We start from the raw sequence: 27,880 nt of genomic DNA, 5'->3' as shown, positions 1-27,880 counted from the left end.
GGGCTCCATCTGCTCCGCACCTGCTGTCTGCGCCCGCCGCTCTGCAGGGGTTTCTTCAGAAAAAGAACAGATGGGAGGGCTGCAGGGAAGTAGGAACGCCACTTCCCAACTCGTGAGAGTTCGGAGTTTCTACATGCTTCATTCTGCAAGACATTAATCTGTTTTTTTATTTTTATTTTTTAATGTCTTACTGAAGCCTAGTATACATCCAGGATTAACCTCATTTTAAAAGCAGTTGCGGCAAAGCCAGCAGAGCGGCGGGGGCTGGACTCGCCGTCCTTGGGAGGCGCTGCCCAGCCCGGGGGGGGCTCGCGGCCGGCGCTACACCCGGAGCGGGCGCGGCAAGCAGCCCACGGTGCGGCCCGGGTGCGCGGCGACCGCGACAGGCCGGCCGCCCGGCGTCTGCGGCCCACAGCGCCCGTCCGTGCGGAGGCCCCCGGGGCGGGGGGGGGGGGGGTGGGCTGCGCGGCGGCGCCCGCGGGGAAGCCTGCCGGCCCACAGCGCCCGCCCCGAGGGCCCGGGCCGCCGCCCTCGGCTGCCCACGGCTCTAGCAGCCCAGGCCTGGGACGCCCGGAGTCCGGAGGGGCTGTGTCCCCCGCTCACTAAAGTGCCGTCACCACCTAGCGCGTGCTCACCTCTGAGCCCGGGGCCCCCCCCACCCCGAGGACACGCCGCAGGCCAAGGACCAGGGCCGTCTGCTGCCCCTCCCTCCCCGACGCACCCCGACTCCCGAGCTCCTGACCAGCCGGACCCCCTTTCCCTCTGCGGGCTGAGCGGCTCCGGGGTCGGGACGCGGCCTTTTCCGGGCGGTGGGACCCGAGGGACGGGGTCTCCTCAGGGTGACGGGGCCCGCGGACCGGACGGGGTCTCCTCAGGGTGACGGGGTCTTCTCAGGGTGACAGGGCCCGCGGACGGGGACGGGGTCTCCTCAGGGTGACGGGGCCCGCGGACGGGGACGGGGTCTCCTCAGGGTGACGGGGCCCGCGGACCGGACGGGGTCTCCTCAGGGTGACGGGGTCTTCTCAGGGTGACAGGGCCCGCGGACGGGGACGGGGTCTCCTCAGGGTGACGGGGCCCGCGGACCGGACGGGGTCTCCTCAGGGTGACGGGGTCTCCTCAGGGTGACGGGGCCCGCGGACCGGACGGGGTCTCCACAGGGTGACGGGGTCTCCTCAGGGTGACGGGGTCTTCTCAGGGTGACAGGGCCCGCGGACGGGGACGGGGTCTCCTCAGGGTGACGGGGTCTTCTCAGGGTGACAGGGCCCGCGGACGGGGACGGGGTCTCCTCAGGGTGACGGGGCCCGCGGACCGGACGGGGTCTCCTCAGGGTGACGGGGTCTCCTCAGGGTGACGGGGCCCGCGGACCGGACGGGGTCTCCACAGGGTGACGGGGTCTCCTCAGGGTGACGGGGTCTTCTCAGGGTGACAGGGCCCGCGGACGGGGACGGGGTCTCCTCAGGGTGACGGGGCCCGCGGACGGGGACGGGGTCTCCACAGGGTGACGGGATCTCCTCAGGGTGACGGGGCCCGCGGACCGGACGGGGTCTCCTCAGGGTGACGGGGTCTCCTCAGGGTGACAGGGCCCGCGGACCGGACGGGGTCTCCACAGGGTGACGGGGTCTCCTCAGGGTGACGGGGCCCGCGGACCGGACGGGGTCTCCTCAGGGTGACGGGGTCTCCTCAGGGTGACGGGGTCTCCTCAGGGTGACGGGGCCCGCGGACGAGGGCTGGGTGTCCCCGCGGTGACGGCACCCACAGCCGCCACCGCGAGGCCGTCCCGGCGCCCCCTCCCCCGGCCCGGCCGCGCTGCCTCTCCCGGGGGCTGGGTTTCCGCCGCCGGGGCCGGGATCCGGGCTGGGTGCGGGTCCCGCAGGCCGCGGCGCCGCCTCTTCCGCCCTCCGCCGGCCCGCGTGCGTCAGCCTGCGCCGCCCCGCCCCGCCCCGCCGCCGCCGCCGCCGCCGCCGCCGCCGCCGCTGCCGCCGCCGCCCGCGCGAGGCCGCCTCAGCCTGGCCCGGGCCTCGAGCGGCGCACGGCGCAGGTCCCTCCCGCCATGGCCCTGGGAGGCGGCAGCACATGGCGGCCGCAGCGGCCATGAGCGCGCCCGCGGCCCGCCCCGGCCCCCCCTAGAGCCCGCCGCCGCCCCGGCCGCGCCACGGCCCCCGCCGCCCCCGGCCCCGCCGCCCCCGGCCCCGCCGCCCCGCCGCCCCGCGCCCGCCGCCGCCGCCGCCGCCATGGGCGTGCAGGGCTTCCAGGACTACATCGAGAAGCACTGCCCGAGCGCCGTGGTGCCGGTGGAGCTGCAGAAGCTGGCCCGGGGCAGCCTGGTGGGCGGCGGGCGGCAGCGGCCCCCGCACACGCCGCTGCGCCTGCTGGTGGACGCCGACAACTGCCTGCACCGCCTCTACGGCGGCTTCTACACCGACTGGGTGAGCGGCGGCCAGTGGAACCACATGCTCGGCTACCTGGCCGCGCTGGCCAAGGCCTGCTTCGGCGGCAACATCGAGCTCTTCGTCTTTTTCAACGGCGCGCTCGAGAAGGCGCGGCTGCACGAGTGGGTCAAGCGGCAGGGCAACGAGCGCCAGACGGCGCAGCAGATCGTCAGCCATGTCCAGAACAAGGGCACCCCGCCGCCCAAGGTCTGGTTCCTGCCGCCCGTCTGCATGGCGCACTGCATCCGCCTGGCGCTCATCCGCTTCCACGTCAAGGTGCGGCCGGCGGGGGCCGCGGTGGGGGGCGGCGGGGCCGGGGGCCGGGGGGCCAGATGGGCGCGCGGCCGGGGCCTCGGGCGCGCCCCGGACCCCCCCCCGCCCCGCGTGTGGCGGCGGCCGCGCGGCAACAGGTCTTGGGCGCCGCGAGGGGGCTGCGTGGCGGCGGGCGGGGGTCCCGGGCGGGGGTCCCGGGCGGGGGCGGCGGGGGCGCGGCCGCCGTCAGAGCTGCTCAGGGCCTGCCGCGGGGGCTCCGCTGCGGGAGACGCGGGCCCGCGTCCGCGGTCGCTCTCAGAGGACGGTGTTTGCGTGCCTGGGACTCACAGAACTGCGGGGTTGGGCGTGCTCGAGTTTTGTTAGCTCTGCGGCCTCGCGTCCTGGGCTCTGGGGCTCTGCGGGGACCGGCGTAGCGCAGGGCCGGGCGGCTGCGCGCCCGGGCGTCCGGGGTCGAGGCCTCTGCGCGGGGGACGCCTCGGCCACCTGCGGCCGCGCGCCAGGCGGCCAGAGCCGCCGCCGCCGGCCGCTGCCCCTTGGGCAGAGGGCTCCTGGCCGAGCCGGGGCCGAGGACGGCTCCAGGGCCCAGCAGCCGCCGCGGAGGCGGCCTGCAAATCCGTGAGCCTCGACTCCAGCTTTGATTGCTTCCTTTTTCGTTGTTTTTTGTTGAAAATTTTGGGGTCTGTTTTGGTTTTCTGGCTGCTGCCCCTGTGTCTTCCAACTTGTTTGCCATTATTTCTGCTTGAAAGTGCCTGAGCTCAAAGTTTGTGGAATTCACTCTTCCTGCCTGAGCTGAGATGGTGGTGGGAAAGCCTGAAGTGATGGCGGAAGTCCCTCCCCGATCCGGTTGCAATTGGCGACAGGGCCTCTAAGTCTGCGGGTCGTGGCGGCTGGGAGAGCGGCGATTGGTCTGCGGGCCCGGCCGGGCACCGCCGGCGTCCGCGGGGAGCTTGGCCGAGAGCCTGGCGCCGCTGGCATCTTCTGCCCTGGAGCCCGGGCGCCCGGGCAGAAGCAAGGCCGCGGCGATTCCCAGCGCCTGTCCGCCTCCCGAATATGTTGGAAAAGGTGTTCGGAGATGGAGACGAGCACCGAAAAGGCAGGATGAGCCTTCTGGTCAAATGACTTTCGGAGGAACACTCGATATTCTGCAGCATTAGATTCAGGGTGTACACAGCCTCTATCTTTTGAAAGAACTGCTGAACTCTTCTCTAACTATAAAGAAGCGTCTTTATGTTGATCTCTGCACCTCTCTGAATGTGTGATTTACCTACTAGGTACTCAGACTTTTGACCGATGTGTGAGTGTTTGGAAACTAGATTTGAGATGATTTCTCCCATTGAGGTTTCCAAACACAAGATGATTTTCCGTATGACTCTTTTGCTTTAGGTAAGCTTTTAGCTCCTGGTATAGAAGCATAGTATAGTGCTAGTTGCACAGATTAATACAGTCACGGCTCAGTTACCTAGTACTCACTTAACCTGGCAGCCTCACCTTTTTGGAAACGTCTAAGAAATTTAGCTACTAGAAATTTCTCAGCTGCCAAGTGGGAGGTCAGGAAGTTTTGGTACAGGGACCCGAAGAGAAAAAACAAAGCTTTCTTTTTCCTCACTGGAGAATCAAATCCTCTCCTTCTCAGATTTGGTTCTGAGAAGCTTAGTAATACATTTCTAAACTCAGCGTGAGGAAAGAGTGCAGAGGAAAGTCGGCCAGAGTCAGGAGCGCCATTAATAGCAAGAAGTGAAACTTTGTAAGGGGGAAGATAAAAAACAAAAACAAAAACAAAAAAACTGTAAAAACCAGACATAATTCTGTGGCCTATCAGGAAGAATTAGGAAGACAGTCCTGTGTACTTGAGTAGCCACCGAGGGTGGCGCCGTGTTTATTCTGCAAGGATGATTTTGAGTCAGAAAAATTTATGTTCAGTGATCCCTAAGGGAATGAAGCAGTGTGTACTTTTTAAAAAAATATGTCCATTAAAACGGTTAAGTAAATTAAAACCATGATAATATATCACCGTATGCCTGTTAGAATGGCTAAAACAAGCACTACCAACAATACTAAGTGCTGACAAGAATGCTAAGCAGCTGGAAGCGTGTCACATGCCTGGTGGGAATGCAGGCTGGCACACAGCGTTCAGTATGCATTTATCATGTGCTCTGGCGGTGCTGCTCCGGGGTAATTACCCAATGAAACTTTTGTTCACACAAAGACTGTACTTGAGTGTTCATAGCAGTTGTATTCATAACGGCCAGAACTGGAAACAGCCAAAATATCCTTCAGTAGGTGACTAAACAAACGGGTCCGTCCATGCTGTGCCGTCCTACTCAGCAGCAACAGGAAGTTTTCGTACAGGCAACTCGTGGGTTGAATCTCTAAGGCTTTATGTTGAGCGAAAGAAGCCAGGCTTAAAGGTGTGATTCTCTTTCTGTGACATTCTCATGACCAGGTCAGTGGTTGCCAGAGGGCAGGGGTCAGGTGAGGGTGCAGGGATGGAGCTTTTTGGGGTGATGGAACTGTTAGGTACTCTGATGGTGATGGTGGGAATGCCTTTTTTTTTTTTTTTTAAGATTTTTTAATCTCTTTTTTGACAGAGAGAGACAGCAAGAGAGGGAACCTCACAAGCAAGGGGAGTGGGGGAGGGAGAAGCAGCCTTCCCACCGAGCAGGGAGCCCTACGCAGGGCACGGTCCCAGGACCCTGGGGTCATGACCTGAGCCCAAGGCAGGAGCTTGATTACTGAGCCACCCAGGTGCCCCAGGAATGCGTTTTTAAAACCTTAGAACTACACATCAGAAGTAAATAAAAGTTAATTTTACTGTATGACAATCAGTAGTTTTTTTTCTACAGTATTATGTAAAGTTGACATAGGAATTGCCGAAATTGACGTGAAATGTCACTATGTGTCATGTTGGGTCCATGAGGCATGTGTCTTATAAAAATCTACCATCTTGTTGGCCTTCTAGGCTTCTGTAAACTGGCAGAAAGGCTTACTTTCCTGTCAGCTTTGCTTAGAGAAATCTTTTTTGACTTTGAAGAGTATGTCTTTGGTAGAGTAATAATTGTAATTTTTTTGGTACAGTAATAGTTATATTTCTTTAACCATTAGAAGTTGGCCTATGAATCGGCTAATTTTGTTCAGGTCACTGAACTGCCTGGCCTGAGCTTGGCCTCTGCCAGTTACTGGGAGTGTTTCCTCTTGTGTGCTTTGAGTCATCACAACCTTTGTAACTTCAGGGAGGGACTGATATTTATTTAAAAATCTTCGTGGCATTAAATCCCTGGAGCTTTCCTAAATGTTCCTGCCACAAGACTTGAGTCGGTGTGGGTTTATAATGAAGACCTTCAGATCTTCCCCTGAGTCGGTGCTCTGGCATATTTACTTAGGTCTGACATAATAAAGCCGTGCTCCTGCTTTACGTCAGTGGAAGTCTGTGACATTTGGCTGGGGCTTGAGATTTTGGGATGATGATGCGTACCGGTTGGGGCAGGGACTGACTTGTCGGGTGCCTGCCCTCACTGGGCCCTTTCACGGCGTTGCCTCATCTGGCCAGCACGGGGTTTTGTTACCCATTTTGTATAGGATGAGACAGGATTGCTGAGTAGGCTACATCTGGGGACAAGTAACCAGTAACCTCAAGAGGGAAGTGCTGAGTTGAAGGCAAAGTTCAGTTGCTTTGTGTAAGAATGCCTCAGGGGTGTGCCTACCTGCACTTCACTCCCAGGTCAGATCTGATAGCACAGTGCCTCTGCTGTGTTTTCCAGCTACAGTGGGAGCGGCATGGTTTCTATCCCGGAGGGGCCAAAAACTAGTAGTTACACCTTGTTCTCTAAGACCTTGAATTGACCAGGGAATACTTAGGTTGAAAATTGACCACATTACAACCAAAACCAACCATCCATGTAAAAGACTTATTTTAAAATATTTATTATTTTGCAGTGTACCAATTTTGGACTGGCTTATTTCAGCCTAATGTCTTCAAGATTCATCCATGTTGTGACATTGTGTTAGTTACCCTCCTTTTTAAAGGCTGCATAGTATTCCACAGACCACATGTGGTTCACCCATCCTTCTGTCCATGGAAGCTTGGGTTGCTTCCCCTTTTGTCTGTTGTGAATAATGAATCATGCTGCTATGAACTTGGGTGTGCTCTGTTTGAGCCCCAGCTATAGTTCTTTTGGAGATGCCTAGAAGTGGAATTGGTAGCTCATATGGTAATTCCATGTTTAATTTCTCGAGGAGTTGCCATACTGTTTTCTGTAGCAGCTGCCTATGTATTTTTTGTATTATATGTTACACAACATGTTATGTATTAGCACCGTATGGTTTTAATTTTTAATATTAATGTGATCACACAATACATTATTCAGCAATTTGCTTTTTTAAATAAGGATGTAAAAAATGTTTTTATGTTTATATAATTCTAATTCTTTTTAATGCCTGCGTATAGTGTTCCAGTGGTTTACCCAACCCCCTGCTAATGGTGCACACACAAACTTGGTAGATCCAAGAGTGTGCATGTTTTACAAACCTTATAGGACTGTAGGCGCCTAGGTGGCCCAGTTGGTTAAGCAACTGCCTTCGGCTCAGGTCATGATCCTGGAGTCCTGGGATCGAGTCCCACATCGGGCTCCCTGCTCGGCAGGGAGTCTGCTTCTCCCTCCGACCCTCTTCCCTCTCGTGCTCTCTATCTCTCGTTCTCTCTGTCAAATAAATAAATAAAATCTTTAAAAAAAAAAAAAACCTTATAGGACTGTAGAGCCAGCATTATCAGACTTCACGTTTTTCAAGAAAGCTAGGAATCCAGACTTTTATTTGAAATTATCCCATTTAAAAAATACTATTTAAGCCAAACAAAATAGGCTGGGGGTTGGATTGTGCTCTTGAGCCCCCGATTTGTGATTTCAGCACTGATTTTTATAACATTCATCACCATGTCTAAATCTCTTCCCTTTTCTTGAAGTTAGACTGATCAAAGCCAGCATTTCTCCTTTGTATGCCTTGTTGAACCCTTTTCGATGATCAGAGTGCTTCTATTTCCTGGAGCTACTGAAATAAGACTTCCCATAATCGCCACTGTTCTCCACTACATGCTCTTCCTTCTCATAATCGCAGCATCACCTCTTTGAAGTTACTGCTGTCCACGTGTGCACACAGCTTTTGACCAGTCCCACAGCCTGCTCGCAGAGGCTTGTCGGGCCGTTGGTGTTATATGCTTGACACCGTGTCTCCTGACCCCTATTTAGCACACAGCTGACCACTCGGAACCCCCTTCCTGCCTCCTATCCCTCACATCAAGTGGCCATTGTGTTTGTGCTTTAGCCACCCCAGAGTGGGACCCTGTAATTAGTGGGAAGCTTCACCGTTAAGACTTTGAAATGCTGTCTCCCTTCTGTAGCCCCAACGCCTTCTGAGCTAGTCTTCATTCTTGTTTCTGTTCCATCCTCTGTGCACTTGGGCTCCTCTGATTTTGCTTATAACCTTCACTGGTTTCAGCCTCGTCATTCACTTCAGGGTCACACTCCTGGCCCCCTAGAGTCGTCGTGTTGCCCCCTCCCCCTGCATTTCACGACCCAGCCTGCCGGTCCCTCTGCAAGCCCGGCAGTCTCCCACGTGCCCTTCCTCACTCCAGTACCCCCACCATGTAAACTCTCCAAGTGGAGCCTATAGGCCGAATAAGTGATTGTGCAAACCCCTTGGTGGTTGTGAAACCAAATTATTGGGTATTTACCAGCATTTAGAAAAAATGATACAGAATAATAAAATAGAGCAAAAAGTACACACACTCAGGGTACCATTTTATTCACCAGTGTCTAAGTGTGGGCAGCCGTCAGAATTGTATCTCATCTGACTGGGCCCCACACCTGCTGCCTCACCGGTGGAACTCATCCTGCATACCTTGTCAGTGCGGCCTGCGGGCTCCTCAGGTTAGTCAGTTCTGCCAACAACTTGAACAAAACCATTAATCCAAACTCTGTACTGAGGTTCAGACCCTCCTGAACTGAGTTCCTTCCACCTGCCCGCATGGCTCACAGTTCCTCTGCTCTACTTTGTCAGTGCTTCAGCATTCCACTCCCTGCTTCCCCAGGAAACGTCCAGCTTCCCCACTCTGTTCATGTTTCTCCTTCTTGTCCAACTACCCACTTCCGCTGGTCAGGATTTTGCTCATACTTTAAAGTCCATGTCAGGTGCCAGCTTCCTTCATGGAGCCTCTTTTATTTTTTTTTATAAGATTTTATTGATTTATTTGAGAGAGAGAGAACATGAGCAGGGGGAGGGGCAGAGGAAGAAGGAGAAGCAGACTCCCCATTGCTCCATCGTAGTACCCTGAGATCATGTCATGACCTGAGCCAAAGGCAGACGCTTAACTGACTAAGCCACCCAGGCGCCCCACATGGAGCCTGTTCTGATGATCCCACAGGTGGACCAGGGATACGCACAGTGCGCCTGTGCATCTGTGCTTCCTGGGTTCTGCTTTGTTATAGCTACCTGTGTGTGCATCCCCAGCTGACTGGAGGCTGCTTGAGGCTGGGGACTCAGTTTACTTCTCTTGCATATGTGTAGTATAGGTGCTTAACTTTTTAATCAGATATTTGCTTTGTTCTATTTATATAGACAGACACATTTAATTATTTTCTTACAACACCTGGATCAATGGCCATTGTGTAAGATTTATTTTCTCACTTTATATTCCTGATACTCTCTTTTCTGATTGGTTCCCAGTCAATGATTCATCCTTCCTTTAGCAAAAATTGAGTACCTGTTATTGGCCAGGCATTAAGGCAGTCTATTAAAGAGATTGCAAAGGAAAAAAAGAAGTCTCAGCCTGTTATATAGCCTGGCAGCCACAGTCCTTGCTAATCATGCACACTAATGTCGTCATCTGAAGGAAAAGTAAAACCTCTATCTTTTGACAAGTAGGAAGTTACCTCTTGGAGCCAAGTGCTTAGGCTTCCTAAGAAGACAGGGAGATGGCACAAAACCCTCTTTTTATTATTACATATTCTTTTTTTTTTAAAGATTTTATTTATTTATTTGAGAGAGAGAGAATGAGAGATAGAGAGCACGAGAGGGAAGAGGGTCAGAGGGAGAAGCAGGCTCCCCGCCGAGCAGGGAGCCCGACGTGGGACTCGATCCCGGGACTCCAGGATCATGACCTGAGCCGAAGGCAGTCGCCTAACCAACTGAGCCACCCAGGCGCCCTTATTATTATATATTCTTAATTTTACTTTTTTTAAATTGTGGTAAACTATAACAAAATTCGACTGTTTTAACCACTGTTAAGTGTACAGTGTGGTGGCGTTAGGTACATTCACACTGTTGTGCAACCATCCCCACCTTCTGTTTCCAGAACTTTCTCATCTTCCCAAACTGAAACTCTGTCCCCACTAAACACCCAAACTGCAACTGTATCCCTCCCCACCCCCCCCCAGCCCCTGGTGCCCACTACCTACTCTGTCTTGGAATTTCACTGCTGTCAGGACCTCATGTAAGTAGAATCGTACAGTATTTGTCCTTTTGTGACCAGCTTATTTCACTTAATATAGTGTCCTCAAGGTTCATCCATGTTTTGTAGCAGGTGTCAGGAGTTCATTCTTTTTCAAGGCTGAGTAATATTCTGTGTCTGTACATATTTTCTTTATCCATTCATCTGTTGATGGTTGCTTCCACCTTTTGGTTGTTGTGATAGTATTGTTATGAAAATGGGTGTACAAATACCTGTTTGAGTCTCTGCTTTCAGTTCTTTTGGTATACCTGGAAGTAGAATTGCTGGATCATAGGGTAGTTCTCTGGGTAACTTTTTGAGGAATGGTCATACTGTTTTCCACAGCAGCTGCGCCCTCTTGCATTCTCACCAGCAATGTATGAGGCTCCAATTTCTTCACCTCCTTGCCAACACCTGCTTATTTGTGTTTTGTTTATTTTTTTGATAGTAGCCATCCTTATGGGTGTTGAATGGTATCTCATTGTGGTTTTGATTTTCATTTCCTTTATGATTAATGAAATCGAGAATCCTTTCATGTGCCACTCACTTACTTTAAAAGAAATTATTTTTCCTTTTAAGACTACTGTAACCAGTTCTTATAGAACAGGCAAGAGATGTGTAAGGTAAGAAGCCCTTCAGTTCTGATTCCAGATTTCCTGAAGGGGAGAGACTTAGTTTTTAGAGACATCGCTAAAATATGTCATAACTTGAAATTGCCCTTTTAATGTTGACAACAACAATAAAAATCTTCCACCAAATTGGAGTTGACTTTTATGTCCTCATTCTTCTGTTGGACTTGAGCAGCATTGAGTAGCCTGAGTAATCTCACCCACCCAGGACCTGGCAACTAGAGTTCAAGATCAAGGTGTCATTTTTTAAAAAAGCAAAAGAATTTAGGTCGACTCCTGTCCTCCTATGTTCAGGTTAACTTAACATCTTTTAAATCTCATAAGTGGCTGGAGGGTGTGTCACATTATTCCCTGAGCTGGTGTAAAACCGTTCTAAAGAAAAACCTCACACAGTATTTTTTTTCTTGATGTCGGAAAATCTATTTATGACAACTCATAGTGTTTCAGGTCCCATATGTTTGAAAAGTATGAAGAAGCAGATCCTTTCTCATGCAGCTTTCTTAAAGACAAATGGTAGCCAACTTCTATCAGCGTTTATTATTGATGAAGGACTGAACTGTTTACATGCAGTTGCTCGTTAACCGTTGCAGCTGCCCTTTGAGGTACGGATGGTGTTACTTTTGCAGATGAAGAAGTGGAAGTGCAGAAAGTGTTAAAGTGGGCAGTGGGGTTCGCCCCCCTGGCGCCAGAGACAGAAACCTGCCTTTATGGCGGTTGTGGTCTCGGGGTACCAACCTGGGGTTTTCTTTACTGAGGCCATGCAGAATTCCAGGTTTGCCTCACTCTCGGGGAGGGAGGCTTTACCCCTCTACTACTGCTTGTAGGAAGGCGGGTCTCAGGGCTTCAGGTTTTTAGCTTGAAATAATCATCCCAGTATCGTATGTCATAGTTTTTCCTCACTTCTAAAATTAGAATTAAGAACCAGGTGTACCGATTTCGTTCTATTCTGCCCAGTTTGCACCTGGAGTTGGGGGCCAGGGAATTGGAGAAGCAGGGTGCTGTCCTCTGGCAGCTTAGGTGGGAGGCAGGCCCCAGAGCAGAGGGCCTACAGGCCCGGAGAGGAGATGCTCAAAAGAGAGGGACAGCCAGCGCCTGTCAGACCCTGCTTCCCTGAAGCCTAACTGACATTTACTTTTTATCTTTAATTAAATATTTGCTTTTCAAGTCCTGTTTTGACGCAGCCTAGACCCTTTTCCTGTCCCTAGCCAGACCTTGCACTGACCCAGTCCCAACACCTGCTCTTTGAGGTGGTGCTCGTCTTGAGGCGTTGTCCCCGGGCCCTCTGGCCAGTGGACTTGGTTCATTTATTCGCAGGTCTGTAGTGGCCCAATCTCACCTGCAGTGGGCTCTCCTGCTTCCTGAAGCCCCACGATCTGCAGAGAGATGTGTTTTCACATAATAGGATCTTAGACTGTGCTGTTCATGCCTGTTAATGCTGTGTTCACCTGGTGAAGTAGCTTAAAATAGTCTTCCAGCTGGTGTCTTGTAGACTGTTGACTTTTTTCTTTTTTAAAATAAACTTCTTAACTGTGGAATAATTTTAGGTTTATAGAAAAGTTGCCAAGATGGTACAGAGGGTTCCCGAATATCCTTCACTCTGCTTCCGTGCATGGTTACAGCTTGTGAGCGAGCGGTTATCAAAACTAAGAAGCTCGCATTGATGCGGTACCATGAGCCTCACTGTGTTCTAACATTCAGTTCTTATTCCTCCTTCCGCTGGGGTTCTTTTAGGCTCCGGGCCCCGATCTGGGTTGCCCTGTGGCCTTCAGGTGTCTCATCTCCTCAGGCCCCTCTGGTCCAGGACAGCTCCTCAACCTCTGCTTCTTTGGTGTCCTTGGCACTTTGGGTTATTGAGCAGGTATTTTGTAGGCTGGCCTCCAGTTTGGGCTGCCTGATGCTTTCTCGTGTTTTGGGGAGAAGGCCCCGGAGGTGCAGTGCCCTTTGTCACACCATACCGTGGTGGAGTCTGCTGGCATCTGCTCTATGATGTGACTTCATCCCGTTGCTGGTTTGCTCCTTTGGAAGTGGTCCTTTAGGCTAGCCCCTGCTTGGGGGGACGGTGGGGGTGAACTTCAGCTCCTGGGAGGGATTTCACATTACTGTTGGAATTCTTGTGTAGGGCAGACTGTGTTTATGTAATCACTTGTTTGGACTAATATGGGCTCGTGTATTAGTTTTATACTTTGGGTGATAACCTAATATGTTCTTTATTTTGTTGCATAAATTATTCTAGCTTTGGTCATTGGGAGTCTCTTGGGGTGGGGGGCTTCCTGTGTCCTGACACACCCCTCCTTCGTTTTGTGAGCACCTCCTTCCTTTCTGGCACTACAGAGACATGCCCTAGGGCTGTCTTGGATTTCCCTGCCCTGGCATCACCCATTTTTCTCAAGGGCCCTGGTTCCATTTCGTGGAGAACGGAATTTAGAAACCACATCAGAGCGCAGGTGTTCTCACTCCTGGGGTGTCCCTGCTTTTCAGCTGCCTGTCCACAGCGGGCAGGTGTGTGTGTACACACGTCACCTCTGATGATTTCTGTGCCTGTCAGTTCATAGGACGTCTCCATGGCTAAGCTGGCACCATGGGGTCGTGCCAGCCTCCTCCTTCTGCCCATGTGTAACCCCGTTGTCTGGCGGTGAGACACCTGGCTCGTCCACCATTCATGATGTGGTCTCAGCGCAGTCACCTGCACCCCTGTACCCTCGAGATACACATTACCAGGAGAGGTCAGCATCTGTGTGGTGCCTGTCCTCAGAAATCTGACCTTCCATTCAAAACATTGTTCTCCAGAGTAACCTAGGGCAGCAGCCCCCACCCCACTCAGAGAGGTCATTTCAGACTTTTCCAGTACAATTCTGTACCTTAGCCAGTCTGCACTCATTTCTGGCCCCCAGATGTCCCGGCTGATTTGTTTTTAATTTGCATACGTTAAAGTTCATTCTCCATGTGAGAGGTGTAGTTGTATGAGCTTGGACAGTGCATAACGTCATGTGTGTCCACCACCTAGATCCCCAGCTCTGAACTCTGGCCTCAGGGTTTTGTGGTACCGGACCACCATGCGTCCATTACCCGCCCGCCGGGGGAGGGTCGTGTCTCTGTTACCTTATGGTTTTAAGGCCATGTTGCCTTTCCTCAGGTAAAGGTGGGAGAGAATACCAGAAATTTGGAAGTTGAAGGAAACTTAAAGACCCAGGAATTGTACATTCCTGGCTGGGCAGGTGGGTGTCAAGCCAGAACTGGGACCTAGGCGTTCTGGGTCTGTCCCCTTTGCCGGCCCTCAGGGTGCCTGAGGTGGGAAAGATGAGCAAGACAGGGGCACAGGTCAGCCTACCTTGACTCGAGCCTTGAAGTCCATGCGCACAGGCTTGATTCCTCCATCTTTTGTTTTAGGACATTAATTCTAGTGGGCAGCTATTTTGAGGGAGGATTAAGGTATTGTTAATCATTTGCAAATTAGTGTTGTAGTGAATTAATAAGAGCTCATTCACTTTGCTTTTTAATGCCAACTGAAACCAGATGTTCTGAAAGAACAGGGAACTGTGCTTGGGATGGCGGAAGGAGGCGATGGTGGAGAGCCCCAAGTCTGCCCTCTGCGAGGCCCTCTGCCTGCTGCCTTCTGCCGGATAGAGCAGATCTCACCCATCTGTGCAGGTAGCTTAAAGACTCCTGGGTCCCCGTAATGGGGCCCCCAGTGTTCTTCTTTCTTTTGGCGTTTACCATGTGCCAGATGCCAGGCTAGACCCCTGGTTGGCAGATAAGTAAGTGCATGCCTTGTCATTCTTGGGGAAGGAAGAGCGTCTGTCCCCACTGTGGTGACACTGAGGTGGCCAGTGTGGGTGTGGCTTATCCTAGTGCTGCTTCAGCGTTTTTATTCATTTTTTTTTTCCTCTAAGGAAGTTTTCCGTTAAGCTTAATTGCACCATCCTGACACAGCTGTTGGCGTTTGCTGTGTCCCTTCCAGTGTTTCCCCACCGACGCAGCTTCGCGCTGCTCTGTGTACAGGGGATTGATTCTGAACAGTTTGCTTAGTGTTTTGTCGAAAGCTTTTCCCTGTGTTTCTGCACAACACCGCGGGCTGGTGTGTTTGCCCAGCTCCTGGATGTTAGCTTACGTTCTCCCATGGGAGCCTGCTCAGACTCTCTGGCGCTCCCAGCGTTTGTTACCGGTGCTGGTTTCTTAGGCTCCGTTTCCTGGAGTGAGATCACCGGGTCAAAGGGCACGAACGTTTTAAGGTTCTGGAAGTATAGTGCCGATTGTTGTAGGAGTCTGAAGCCTTCCTTAAGAACTGCCAGATGAGACCCCATCCCTGCTTCCTCTGAGTTTACCACTGCCACCTCTCCGCTGTGCTCACCTTGGGCCAGTGCACCTGCCCTCCCCCCTGGGGCCCTCGTGGGCCCTCATGCCGGGCTGGCTCCCCTCCCCTTCCCGGGTGGCTGTGAGGCGTGCAGCCTGGTGACTGGCACAGGGGCGCTCAGGAAGGGTGATGGCCCTGGCCGCAGCGTCCTGGGAGAGTGGTTTAATAAACTCTCTCACAAAACATACATACCGGGTGTGCGGTGTGCAGCTCCTGCACTTAATTCTGCCCCATCTCCACAGGATGCCTGGCTCTGGAGCAAGTTGCCACGCTGCCTTTTCTGGGACTCCTTGGAGGGGTGGGAGGTGAGGGGTGGTCACTCACAGTCTCCTTTCATTTCAGGGCTTCTGGGGAGATGGTGCAGATTTATGATTAAAGTTGTCTGGACGACAGCCAGGGTTTGCTGTGATTTAGAAATGCTTTAAGATGTTGCTGTCGTTATAAAGTTGTGCATCCTGAAGTGGGGGGAGCCGGGGGCTTGGGCTGGGAGAGGTGGAGCTGGCCTCATTTCAGAATTTTCTTAAACTGTACTTCTCTATTTTAGTGAAGGTACAGTGTTTTTAGATAAGGGATGAAAGTGCATTTTTTTATTCTAAGAAATAGAAATAAATTGACTAAATGTTTATATTTTTCTTATGAAGTAAAATGTTTTTATGAAAGTATTAAGAGAATGCAGGGAATTACTTTTCCTTTAAATAGCATCTTTAAAGGGTTTGCCTTGCTTCTAAGTGAGATTTCATTATAACTAACTTTCCAACAAAATACGGTGACGACTTGCCCTGTGAAATTCAGTGAGAAAGGGGAGCAACTCCACAGTGTGCCCAGCCGGTGACCCCTGAACACTCATACTTACTGTTTGGATGTGATTTAGTTTTGATTTTAATTCAATATAGCCACACATTGGACAGTATAGTTCTAGATGCTTACATTTAAGGCACATGTTTTTCAACTTTAGGGCTCTTTGGGGAGTTAACTTTCCACCGTTAGCTGCGTCACTTGATTTAATTTAAAAATCTGTTTCTCAAATACCTTATCTATTGTAGAAACAAAAAATCTACCAGATTTCAGTTGGTTGAATGAATTTGGGAAATAGGAGAGGAATTGATTGTCTTTGACTTTATATATTTTAGGAAAGTGTTTTTCAAATGCCTTTTGGTATGTTTTGGGAGTAGAAAGATTCCTAGAGCCTTTTACTTTTCCACGGGTGTTGCCCGCTGCCCGCCCTTAGGATGCTACAGTCCCCGAGATACCTGGGTCCCCGGGATACCTGTGGTGGACCGCTCACCCTAGGAGAGTCGGGACAAGGAAAGAAGCTGCGGCTTTGTAGTCTTCATCACTAAGCAGGCAGTGAGTTTCAGCCTGGTCCCCATGGTGGTCCTGAGCCTGGGACTACACCACCAGGTCTGATCCTTTGCATAGGATAACCATGTGACAGTGTCGTTTGGGGTAAACGTTCACCTTTACTACTGTCCCCATATGCTGAGTACTTTAGCGGGTATAATAACTAGTAGATCTGTGAGTGAAGGGTAACGCTTGGCTTTTCTGTTAAAAAAAAATCCTTTTTATTATTTTATCTATTTGACATATTTCTTTTTTTTTAAAGATTTTATTTATTTATTTGAGAGAGAATGGGAGACAGAGAGCACGAGAGGGAAGAGGGCCAGAGGGAGAAGCACACTCCCCGCTGAGCAGGGAGCCCGATGTGGGACTCGACCCCGGGACTCCAGGATCATGACCTGAGCCGAAGGCAGTCGCTTAACCGACTGAGCCACCCAGGCGCCCCCTATTTGACATATTTCTACTTTGAAGAAATTATTTGGTTTTACCGAGGTGGCTGGCTTCTGTCTCCTGCTTTGGCACTTGTTTATTTTCCTCTTCTATCCCTCTTTCTTCTCCCTCGTTTCCCTCAGAATGCTGTTACGGGGATCAGCTGACATTGTGTATTTTTAAGCAGGATGATCTTTGAATTTGACAAGAAATGGGCAGTTAATTTGCAGTCTGGGTGAGATTATAGTCACTGACCAGGAGATGGCTCCCACAGAGCTTGCTCCCACAGAACTTGCTCCCGGGAGCGGTGTGCCACACCCTGTTTATGGTTCTTTGATTCTTTGGCTCTTTTGGGTGTTTCTGTATCTGGGATCTGCAGGTTCTGCACAGAGGCATCTGCATGGGCGCTGTGGCGGGTGGGCTCTGACCACATGCTCCTCTCGCTTGCACAGGTGGCCCAGAGCATCGAGGACCACCATCAGGAAGTGATCGGTTTCTGCAGAGAAAACGGCTTCCACGGCTTGGTCGCCTACGACTCCGACTACGCGCTGTGCAACATCCCTTACTACTTCAGTGCCCACGCCCTCAAACTGAGCCGGAATGGGAAAAGTCTCACCACGAGCCAGTATCTGATGCACGAGGTCGCCAAGCAGCTGGACCTGAACCCAAACCGCTTCCCTATCTTTGCTGCTCTGTTAGGTAGGTGGGCAGTGTGAAAACTGCTTCATTTGATAGGGTTCTACGCTGGGAACACACTGATATTTTTAAATGTCAGTGCTGGAATGTTGTGGAGTGTGCCCCTCCTCAGTGGTGTTCCTTACTCAGTATTATTTTTTGGTGTTGCTGATAATGTGCTTCTTTTGGTCGTAAGTATTTGTTTATGTGTTGTTCTTTCCGGGGCGGAAAACTAATTTTGTGAATAAATTCACTAATACTTTGGGGAAAATGATATTTTAAAATCACAAATGTTAAGCATTTGTTTAGCACATCCTCACTATGAAAATTAGACATTTAACCCTTTGTTTATGTGTTGTTCTTTCCGGGGCGGAAAACTAATTTTGTGAATAAATTCACTAATACTTTGGGGAAAATGATATTTTAAAATCACAAATGTTAAGCATTTGTTAAGCACATCCTCACTATGAAAATTAGACATTTAACCCTTTGTCATAAGTCGTGTTTGTTAGAGAAGAAAATGTGTTGTGAACTCAGCTCTGTCATGGGTTCTTGTGTGTTGGGGACACTCACTGCTTTGGAAAGAAAAACAACAAACATAAGCTACCTTAGCTCACCTCCAATACCTGCATTTTAGGTGTCCAGAAACTCCCTCGGAGGAATTCCTCATGCTGGGTACCTAGAAAAGATGAAATCTTGTTTTGATTGAAGTTTTATATATTAATTCGTTTTATGTAAAAACGACTTTCCAATAGTTATATATTCATCTATCACTTTTGTTTGCATTTTGCAGTTTTTTCTTTTCTGTTCATTCCTGGTCTTGTGCTTGTAGTGTGCACATTTAAAGCTGCTCGGACACCCAGCTCTAGTGGCTGGTTTTGTAAGAATTGTGCCCACAGTGTGCATGGGCGTTCTGCAAGCTGGGCCCTCCTGGGATCACAGCCCAGGGGCCCCAGTGGCGGGTGGGGGACTGCTAGGGACACACAGGCCCTGTTTGCACGCTCCGTGGTCTCCAGATAAGTGAGACCTCACTGTGTTCTCCGTTTGTCTTCTCTGAAATGTGTACGATGGCAGTCATGTTGTGGGCTGTGTTTACATGTTTCTACTTACCAGATTTTATAAACATTCCAAAAAGTTTTACACAGTTAGAAATTACACTGAGGGAGCCACAATTTTTTTTGTGTTGTATTTGGTGATAGCATTTCAAACGGTGTAACCACCAATCAGTCAACAGTTCTGATTTTGCAAATTATCCTTGCTTGACTCTTACCTTAACTATGTGTTGTTAATCACGTGGCTGTTTTCTGTCCATTTGGCCTTGGGATTTGGAGAATTAAAACCAATTTTCTAAATATACTTTCATATTTTCAAATATTAAAATATAGAAGGTATTTTCTCTGATGTTAAAAGTGATTATGTAAATGGGGATATTATGAAAAGTTTCCTATTTACTTAAATGTTACACAAAATGACTTCAGCATATTAATTGACCTTAAATGAACTAGAAAATTGTATGCTTGCAGAATATCAGGATTCCCTAGCTAATTTGAGATATGGAGGATATTTGTTTATTGTATTTGAGAAACGTTGAATATATTTCTTAGGAGAGAGTGCAAACTCTGTATTCTTCTAGCTAAATTATCCTGTGAAGTCTTAAAATGAGTGAGAAACAGTAGTTACATTTTGAATAATAATAAATTTAGGGCTTGGAATTTCTTTAAAAATTTTAGGCAAGTTACAGGTAAAGTCTTAATTGGGCAAGCATTTTTATTTTAGATTTTGTGTAAAAGTTTCAGTGTCCTCAAATGAGAAAGATTATTTTTCTTTTCCTTTTCCTTTTTGTAATGGGCAGTGTAGTTATATGAGTTATTTTGTTTTAGAGAGGTTGGGTAGAATATTCAGTTAAGTATGTGACCCAGATTTTAGTAGACTATTACTGATGTTGGAATTGGCCTCATATTTTTTCAGATAGAAGCTTCAAAAAAAATCTAAGATGCCTGATACTTCACAGTAAAGTTCTGTGCACCTGTGAACCCAGGAAGGCAGTGCAAAGCTCAGTAAGACAGTGAGGACGTGACTTTGCTCCTCTGGAATTCATGACAGTTCAGCGCTCATGTGTTGAGTACTTTCATGTTTAGAGTATTAAGATTAATTAATTAGTTACTAAGAACTCACCTTTTTTTTTTTTAAGATTTTATTTATTTGAGAGTGAGAGAGCACGCACAAGCAAGGGTGGTTAGGGGCATTGGGAGAGGGAGAAGCAGACTCCTCCTGAGCAGGGAGCCCGATGCGGGGCTCGATCCCAGGACCCTGGGACCATGACCTGAGCTGAAGGCAGACCCTTAACCAACTGAGCCACCCAGGCGCACCGAACTCACCTTGTTTTGCTTTCTCTTAGTAGTTAATTAATGAATCTGCCTTCTCAGTGGGGAGGGGACTAAATCATGATATAAGAATCACAGAATTATTCAGGAACTTGACACTTTCAAATTGCATCGAGAGAACTAACACACTAATGATGTTGGTATGTTGGCATCCAAGTGCTACAGTGAAGGGAGAGTGTTCCCCAAAATATAGTTTCTCAACCGAATGCAGTTTTTATTTTTGATGCAGCCCTGGTGATAAGGCGTCCAGCCGAGTGGCATTCCTGGTGCTGGTGTGGTCTGTGCTTCGTCATCTGTGGGTGATGGTGGAAGTGATGGGAGGAGGTATGACCGTGTCACAAGTCACATAACCTTGCTTAGAGAGATTCTGGAAGTGCGCGGTCTGCCTCTGCTGTGGAACCTGGAGTTTGAAGCCTAGGGTCTTGTGAGCAAATGAAACCCGATATCCCAGCATTGTCAGACTGACCTTAACACTGTCGAGCGAAGTCACTTCAGTTTTACGCAGTTTGTTCAGTTGGAATGCTGTTGCAACTGTCCTGGAAACTCATGTCGTGCTGAGGCAGCTGCAAGAGGTCTACCTGCTGTCTGTGGCTTTATATGAAAAGATAAAGAAGTATTTTCAGTGTTTGTGTGGAAGTTTTATGTGGTATGTCAAAGGAGACGGTCCTAAGTTACCGCAGCATCTAAAATGAAGCCCCTAGGGGCCTGCGGATGGTGGCGTGCAGTGTCAGTGACGCGCTCTTTCTCACTGTGCCATGTCTGTGTTGCAGGGAATCACATCCTGCCCGACGAAGACCTGGCCTCCTTCCACTGGAGCTTACTGGGCCCAGAGCATCCACTAGCCTCGCTGAAGGTACAAGTGCACTTCGTCTCCAACACTGGTGACCGTCGGCTGTTCAGTTTGCTGCTGCTGTAATAATGTGAATGATGTCCCATTATTGTAGAAGGAGATAGGCTGCAGAGCGAGCGATACCACGCCTCCCCTAACTTCACCATCAGCACTGCCTTGGCAAACCCACAAACCTGCCTTATCTTGTTCCCAACACTTATGCTTTAGGGAGATAAATGAATGTCCTTAAACGTCTCCTTAGAGGAATTCATGCTGTGTTCCTAGGTAGGTGGAAATCTTTTAGCTGAAGGTTTTTATATTGTTTTACAAATCCTGATATTTTCAGTAGGTAATAACAGTTAGCTGTTATTTGGATCATGTCTTAGCATAGTTTGATAAATTTCATAATGTCCTGTAATTTTCTAAAATTAAGAAAGTCTAATTAATAATTAAAGTTTTAGTGTTTGGGTGATGGAGGGGACCCAACCAAGTTCATTAGAGAAATGTTGCCTTTATACTGTTTTATTAACACTTTATATTTTTATCTTTCTTGCCTTCCTGTTGTGAAAGTGAGGAGCGTCGGAAACACGCACGGTTTTCTAAAATGGGTGGGCCGTGGGGACGCCTGCTGGGCGTGTACTGGCCAGCAGCCTCCTGGGACTCCGAGTCCCCTTTGCCGTGACCACAGTCGCTCTTGGGGGGCGGGTGGGAAGTCTGTCGGGCAGCCTGGGCCTTGGTTCCTGTAGCGAAGGGGCTGCTCGGGATGGTTCCCAGGGATACTTCTGTGAAATTCTGTCTCCTGTCAGATTGACCCTCCCGCTGTAAACCGTCTCCTGTGGTGGTTAGTTTCAAAGCGGATTTTGTGTGTAACTTGGAGTGAACTTTGGAGAAACCGGATCATTCAAGCACATCTCTTTCCTGCCTCTTTCCTCTGGCTCCTTGCCCCCTGGGCCCCTCCCTTCCGGCGTGCTGGCTGTTGGGATGCTTTCCTTGTCCTTCTGACAGTTCTTGGGCCCAGGGTTTTCAGCTTCTCCTCTTGTTAGAAGCTGCTTGTTTTCTTCATCCTTGAAGGAGAGAAGCTTTCTTCCTGCTGTTGGCCATAGTGTCATTCCTGTGTCCCTGTGGATGAAAGTGCTGCAGTTTTTGGTCCTGGTGGTCCACTGCTAATGTCCAGCCTGAAGGCAGGTGCACTTGCATGAGGTGTTGTGCTCATCAGGTTTGCCCGGCAGTGAGCTTTTGTAGGTGGGGACGAAGGGAAGGCTGGCTTCTTACAAGGGTCAGGCAGTTTTGGGTAGCAGCGGAGAGGCTCCCGAGACCCCAGACCACACGTGTGTTTCAGCCGAGCTGGCCTTGGTCACGCGTCAGACATTAGACAGCAGCACTGTTTGTGGGATTAGTGGGGGACCAGCTCAGTCTCCTGGCAGGTCACTAATATCGTTAGCATGTGCTTTTCCTAACTTTGTTTAAGAAAAATATTAAGTACATGAAAAGTTGAAATAGACAATCTCCATCCATGTATCTACTTGGTTCTACAGTTAACATTTTGCCGTAAAGTATATTTATATCTGTCTTTGTTTTTTAACTCCACTATTTGGAAGTTAGTTGCAGACATTCTAACACTTCGCCTGTGAAAACTTCAGTTTATATCACGACCCCCTAAAAATAAGGCTAATCTCTTCCTTACTCATATTACTATTAGCACACCCAACTACATCAGCAGTAGTCCCTAGTGTTCTGTAAGGTCAAGTTCATGTTCACATTTTTCACTTGTTCCTGCAAGTCATTTATGGGGGGTGTGTGTGTGTGTTTTAAGTCAGGATCCAATCGGGTTTTTTGTATTATCATCATGTGTATTGTACATATCAGCTGGGGGTTTTTGTGGGTATGATGGAGAAGCAATCTGCAGTAATTTTTCAGTGACTTGCTAAGTTCTGGGTATTTCAGAGTCATGGTCTAAAATGCAAGCGCATTTCGCTTTGAGTTCAGATATTGCACAGTGTTTATGTTTTCGCCTTTTATGTACCCATCCTGTGTGCAGCATCATTTCGGCATCGTGGCAGATGTGGGGAAGTTGGACATGATGGTGTCCTTTCTCATGAACATCCCTGCTGTGTCACACTGTTCCTATCCTCTCTGCTTCACCCCGCTCGTAAAAGTAACCACATCTTTTGAAAATTTGGTTAGTTGTGTGTGACACTTTCTTGTGATTTTTAGCAGTCTGTGGTATACACAGCTTTCATAGGCATCTGATTCATGTCCCCAAGTGCAGGTGCTCCTCGCCCTTTCTTGTCCTACTGTATTGCGTTTTGCCAAAGTCACTCCCACTGGATTGCTGCTTCCAGAAGGTGGGTGTTCTGTGAACTCCTTACGTGATGAGCCCAGAGCACCCCTTGCCATGGAGGGGTCTTCACCCTCTCCGCAGCGACCTCCTTGCCCACAGCTCCAGGTGGGTACAGAACAGTGCAGACAGCCAGATCAAGGGGTGATACCTGCAGACAGTGGGCAGGGAGGGGAACAGACTCTGTGCCGTGCTGTTAATCAGGGTTGTGCTCACTGGGGTGGGAGGGCAGTGCTGGACACACTGAGAACCTAAACTCTCACAAGGTGGTGGAAAAGAGGAGGTGAGGCAGCTGGGCAGGTGTTGAGCTTTTTAGTTCTCAGTTTCTATGGGAAGAGGTGCTGGTAAGGTGGCATCAGATGTCTTAGGCTTGATTCAGAAGTAAAGAATATTTCATTTGTGTTCAGGACAGCAGGCAGCCATGTTATGTGATGGAAAATTCTAGAACTAGGGGCAGGGCCTTTGGGGCATGGGGTGGTCAGCCCTGGTGGGAACACCTCCTGGCCATAAGCACATGCTGAGTGAGCTCCGTTTTTAAATGTGCTTTTTGGGTTTTAATTGCTCTATGATTTTGAGTCCTAGTGAGTGGTAGAATTTTTATTTTGGATAGGCATTTAGTTTTAATTTTGAAAATGTTTTTAAGTTGGACCATTAGTTACAGGTCTTTGTATTCATTTTAATGGTTGTCCTAAACTTCATGTTCAGTTTCACGCATTTGGAGTTTTTATCCCGATCAGTGGTTCTGACCGCCCAGCATCTCCTGTCGTGGAGCCCCTCGTCCACCTGTTGTTTGGGCACGCCCCCTTGCAGGTCTGGGCCGGTCTAGGTCCCTCCCTAGACCTCCTGGGGCACACGCATGCACACCTGGTGCCCCACCAGCGACCTCTGCATAGTAAGCGCTATAAGGCGGCTAAACCAGAGACATGTCCCTTCTTGACACGAGCCGTGTGTGGGACCAGAAAGATAAGCGATAAAGCTGGGATTTGCCGGGCATTTACTCCAAAAGTGCCACTTGCTTAGAAAGCTTGTTTTTCTTTTTATAGCAGCTTTATTGAGTTATAATTCACATGTCATAAAATCTATCTTTTCAGAATATACAGTTCAGGGATTTTTAGCTTTCACAGAGTTGTGCAACCATCACCACTCTCTAATTTTGGAATATTTTCATCGCCCCAAAAGAAACCCAGTGCTTACTGGCAGTCATTCCCCGCTTTTCCGCCTCCCTGCCCATGGCAACCACTGATCTGCATCTGTCTCTGGACACTTGATATGAGTAGACGTACGTGTCCTTTTGTGTCTGGTTTCTCTCACGAGCGTAACTGCCTGGTTCATCCATGCAGGAGCAGCTGTTGGTGCTCACTCCTGTTTCTGGCAGGAGGACACTGTTTCCCTGGGGGCGGACTCCGCTGGTGGACATTCAGGTTGTGCCTACCATTTGGCCGCCGTGCGCATCTGTGCCCACGTCTGTATGGACTTTCCTTTCTGTCAGGCATGTGCCTGGGGCCAGAGTTGCTGGTCCTGCTCGCCTTCTTGTGGAGCCACCGGAAGGCTTCCTGCGGGGGCTGTCCCGGTCACACTGCCAGCAGCAAGTGTGTGAGGGTTCTGATTTCCTCACATCCATGCCAACACTTGCTATTGTCTGTTGTATTTTCAGCCATCCCAGTGGGTGTGAGGGGGTTTTGATTTGCATTTCTCTGATGAGTAAGGGTGTTGAGCATCTTTTCTTGTGCTCGCTGACCATTCATTTATCTTCTTTGGGGAAATGTCTGTTCAAGTCCTTTGTCCATTTTTAAATTGGGTAATTTGTCTTTTTATTATTGAGTTGTAAGGGCTTTTTTTAGTTTTTGTGTTTTTGTTTATTTTGTATTCTGGGTTCTCTTAGCAGACACATGATCTGCAGATACTCTCCCCCATTCTGTGGGCTGTGCTTTTCCTTTCCTGATGTGGCTCTTTGGTAACTCTGAAGAGTTAGGCCATCTGAATACCACCTCTCACTCTCCTAGTGGCTGTACTCTAGTCACTTTTTGTCACTTGGGAAAGCCTTGGGGACCTTGCCAGTCTCCCCTTTACCTTCCAGAGCCCTTGTGAGCTCTGTGCACTGGGGCTCCCAGACAGCTTGGCTGCACGTCCTTCACCTCCTGTCAGGTCTGCAGTTGGCCCTGCTGGACCATGGCCTCCTGGGCCCAGCGGCCTGCCCTGGGTCTCCTCTCAGAAAAGCTCCATCTCTCCTCGTAAACTTCACTATCCCTCACCCTCTGTCACCAGTGCCACCTTCTGCTGGGGCTTGTTCTCAGTGTGAACACTTGCTGCTGGGCCTCTGTGGGCTCTCTGCTCACCTCCTCTCATACTGCCCTTCCGGGGCACCCTCTCAAGCTGGTTATGCCAGCACCACCTGCTTTGGGCTCCCCATCAACCCCCTGCCCAGCAAACTCTCCTCCCTCGAAGGTGCTGCACTGTCTCTTTTTGAGAACTGCCCGCCTGAGCAGGTGGTGAATTTATAGTTGTGGTTGAAGAAGGACCTAAACAAGTGGAAAGAAACACTGTGTTCATGGAATAAAAGACTTACTTAGATTTTATTACCTCCCTATCAGAATCCTAGCGAATTTTTTTTTTGAAGTAATTGAAAACTGATTTTAAAATTCATGTGGAACTGCAAAGGACCTAGAATAACAACAAAAATGTTGAGAAGGAAGAACAGAGTTGGAAGGCGCTCATGTCAGAAGCCCAAGGTAACGAAATGGGGAAGGGATAGTTTTTACAGTAATGTGCAAAATTGAAACATGTGCAAAAATGAATATAAAAATCAAGTCTAGAAGAAACATAAGAAATCTTTACAACCTTAATTGAGGCAAAGATTTCTTAGTGAAAAGAATGAAAAGCAAGCGGCCGAGGGAAAGGGTCAGAGTGTGTCTCTGGTAACAGACCCATGTCCAGAATTTGTAAAGGACAGCACAGTAAGATGATAACCCAGCAAAAAAGGATGGGGGACAGTTGGAACAGGCATTTTCCGGAATGTTCAGTAGGTGCACAGAGGCCCTCTGCATCATTAGGGAATGCCAGTCACAGCCAGGGGAGGCGGCAGGACAGCACGGGCCTCCGCTCTCCAGGTGGCTGCCAGGAGAGCACGGCGAGTGGCCACCTGGATAGCAGCCCGGCACCTTCGCACAACGCTGAACACACACCTCCTTGTGACCCGCACTCCCACTCAGCGACAGTCGCCCCAAGTGAAGCTGTGTGTTCACATACACCTGGGTCTGAGTGGCCCCTGTGGCTTTACGTGGGGCCTCCGAATCACCCCTCGGCCGGCTGGTGAATGATGGGTGGATAGAGTCACACGGGGAGGCCCCGGGAGTGGGGAAGAAACAAACTTCTCTTCAGTGAGAACTCAGACACAAAGGAAAGCTGTGAGACTGCCTCTGCGTAAACCCCAGAAAGGGTAGAACTCAAGAGAGGGTGCTGTGTGCAGCTGCTGCCTAGGGCTGGCCGGGAAGGGGCACAGGGGGCCGGGGGCGTCTCGGGCACTATTCCCCATGGCAGTGCTGGCTCTGCTAAGGTGTGCCTTCCTCAGAACTCAGTGGATTGTGTGCCTGAGGTGGATGGGTTTTACTGCATGTAAAATGCCTCCGTAAAGCAGATTTAAACATTAGGGTCCCCATCACGACCCAGGCTGCCCATGTCCGCAGGTAAAATCCCTCCTCGTGAACATTCATTGCTGTCTTCTAGGCTCTCCTGGTCACACACTGCTCCCACTTACCCTTCATCCCAGCACTGGGGCTGCTGCCCCCCTGGCCCCCTCCCCGCTGCCTGTTCTCCCCAGCTAGGCCCATCGCCACTGCCTTTTTCCGGTCTGAGACTGGCCTGTGATGTGTTCTCGAGCCGAGCCGTTTTCACTGGATGCTTCTGGGGCCCTGCAGACCCAGTCCCGTCTCCCCTGTGCTCTCATGGCCCTCAGTTTGTAAATGTGCTCCAGTCTTTCCCACATTCTCCCAGCCCCACAGGTCCTCTACACATCTCCGGAGGGTGGCCTCTAGTAATGTGCTCAGCAGCTTAACCCTGCAGTGAATTTAGGCCACCACAGTGGGCCTTTGTCCAAGGCCGCTGAAGACTCGGTTGACGTCTGTGAAGTGTTGAATGGTTTGCATCTCCCTGGGGTGTGAAACACTCAACACTCAGCCACCCTCTTCTCCTTACCTCTGCAAACTCCTGCTTTTGTTCCTGGACCCCAGCCTTGTTCTGTGTTCCTCATGTACCACATCCTCTCCCTGACTCCTGTGTGAGCGGGCTCCTCTGCTTGTATGTGTGTGTGTTCCTTAGTCCATGTGCATCTTACTGCGGCTTCAAGCTTTCTGCCACATCTCATCTGCTCTTAGGGTTTCAGCTGCCATCGCTGTGTTGACCACTCTCCAGTGTAGTTCAGCCACGAGACCCCTTCCCTGACTGCGGGGTGTAGCCCACCATCTGCCGAGGCATCTCCACTGGGATGCTCCGCCTGCACACCAAATAAGGTATTCCTCCTTGCCTAAGTGGGTTTATCCCCTGTGTTCTGTTTCTCAGAGAGTGATACCAGCTGTCCTTGTTGACCCTCTAGGGTACAGCTTGGGGGTGTCTCTGATTCTTCCCCTCTCCCACATCTGGTCTGACCCTTCCTGACCCCATCCTTTCCTGCCTGACTGCCTGTAGTGGCTGTGCTCAGGTGTGTGCCAGAGCCCTTGGCCCCCATGCCCA

The 27,880-nt window shown here is 50.1% G+C and overlaps 1 protein-coding gene across 2 annotated transcripts in view; it reads left to right on the top strand.

Moving 5' to 3' along the window:
• Nucleotides 1-2,231: 2,231 nt before the first annotated feature.
• FAM120A (family with sequence similarity 120A) overlaps nucleotides 2,232-27,880 on the top strand; it is a 92,568-nt gene continuing 66,919 nt past the window's right edge. For both annotated transcript variants that reach the window (XM_027614885.1, XM_027614884.1), the window contains exons 1-3: nucleotides 2,232-2,705; nucleotides 17,382-17,628; nucleotides 20,759-20,841. In XM_027614885.1, coding sequence (XP_027470686.1) covers nucleotides 2,232-2,705; nucleotides 17,382-17,628; nucleotides 20,759-20,841 — 804 coding nt within the window. The remainder of the gene's footprint in view (nucleotides 2,706-17,381; nucleotides 17,629-20,758; nucleotides 20,842-27,880) is intronic.

Source organism: Zalophus californianus, chromosome 13 (genome assembly GCF_009762305.2).
Source record: "Zalophus californianus isolate mZalCal1 chromosome 13, mZalCal1.pri.v2, whole genome shotgun sequence".
Classification (NCBI taxonomy): Eukaryota; Metazoa; Chordata; class Mammalia; order Carnivora; family Otariidae; genus Zalophus; species Zalophus californianus.
The sequence above is the reverse complement of the archived record's forward strand: the minus strand, read 5'-3'. Positions and strand labels throughout refer to the sequence as shown.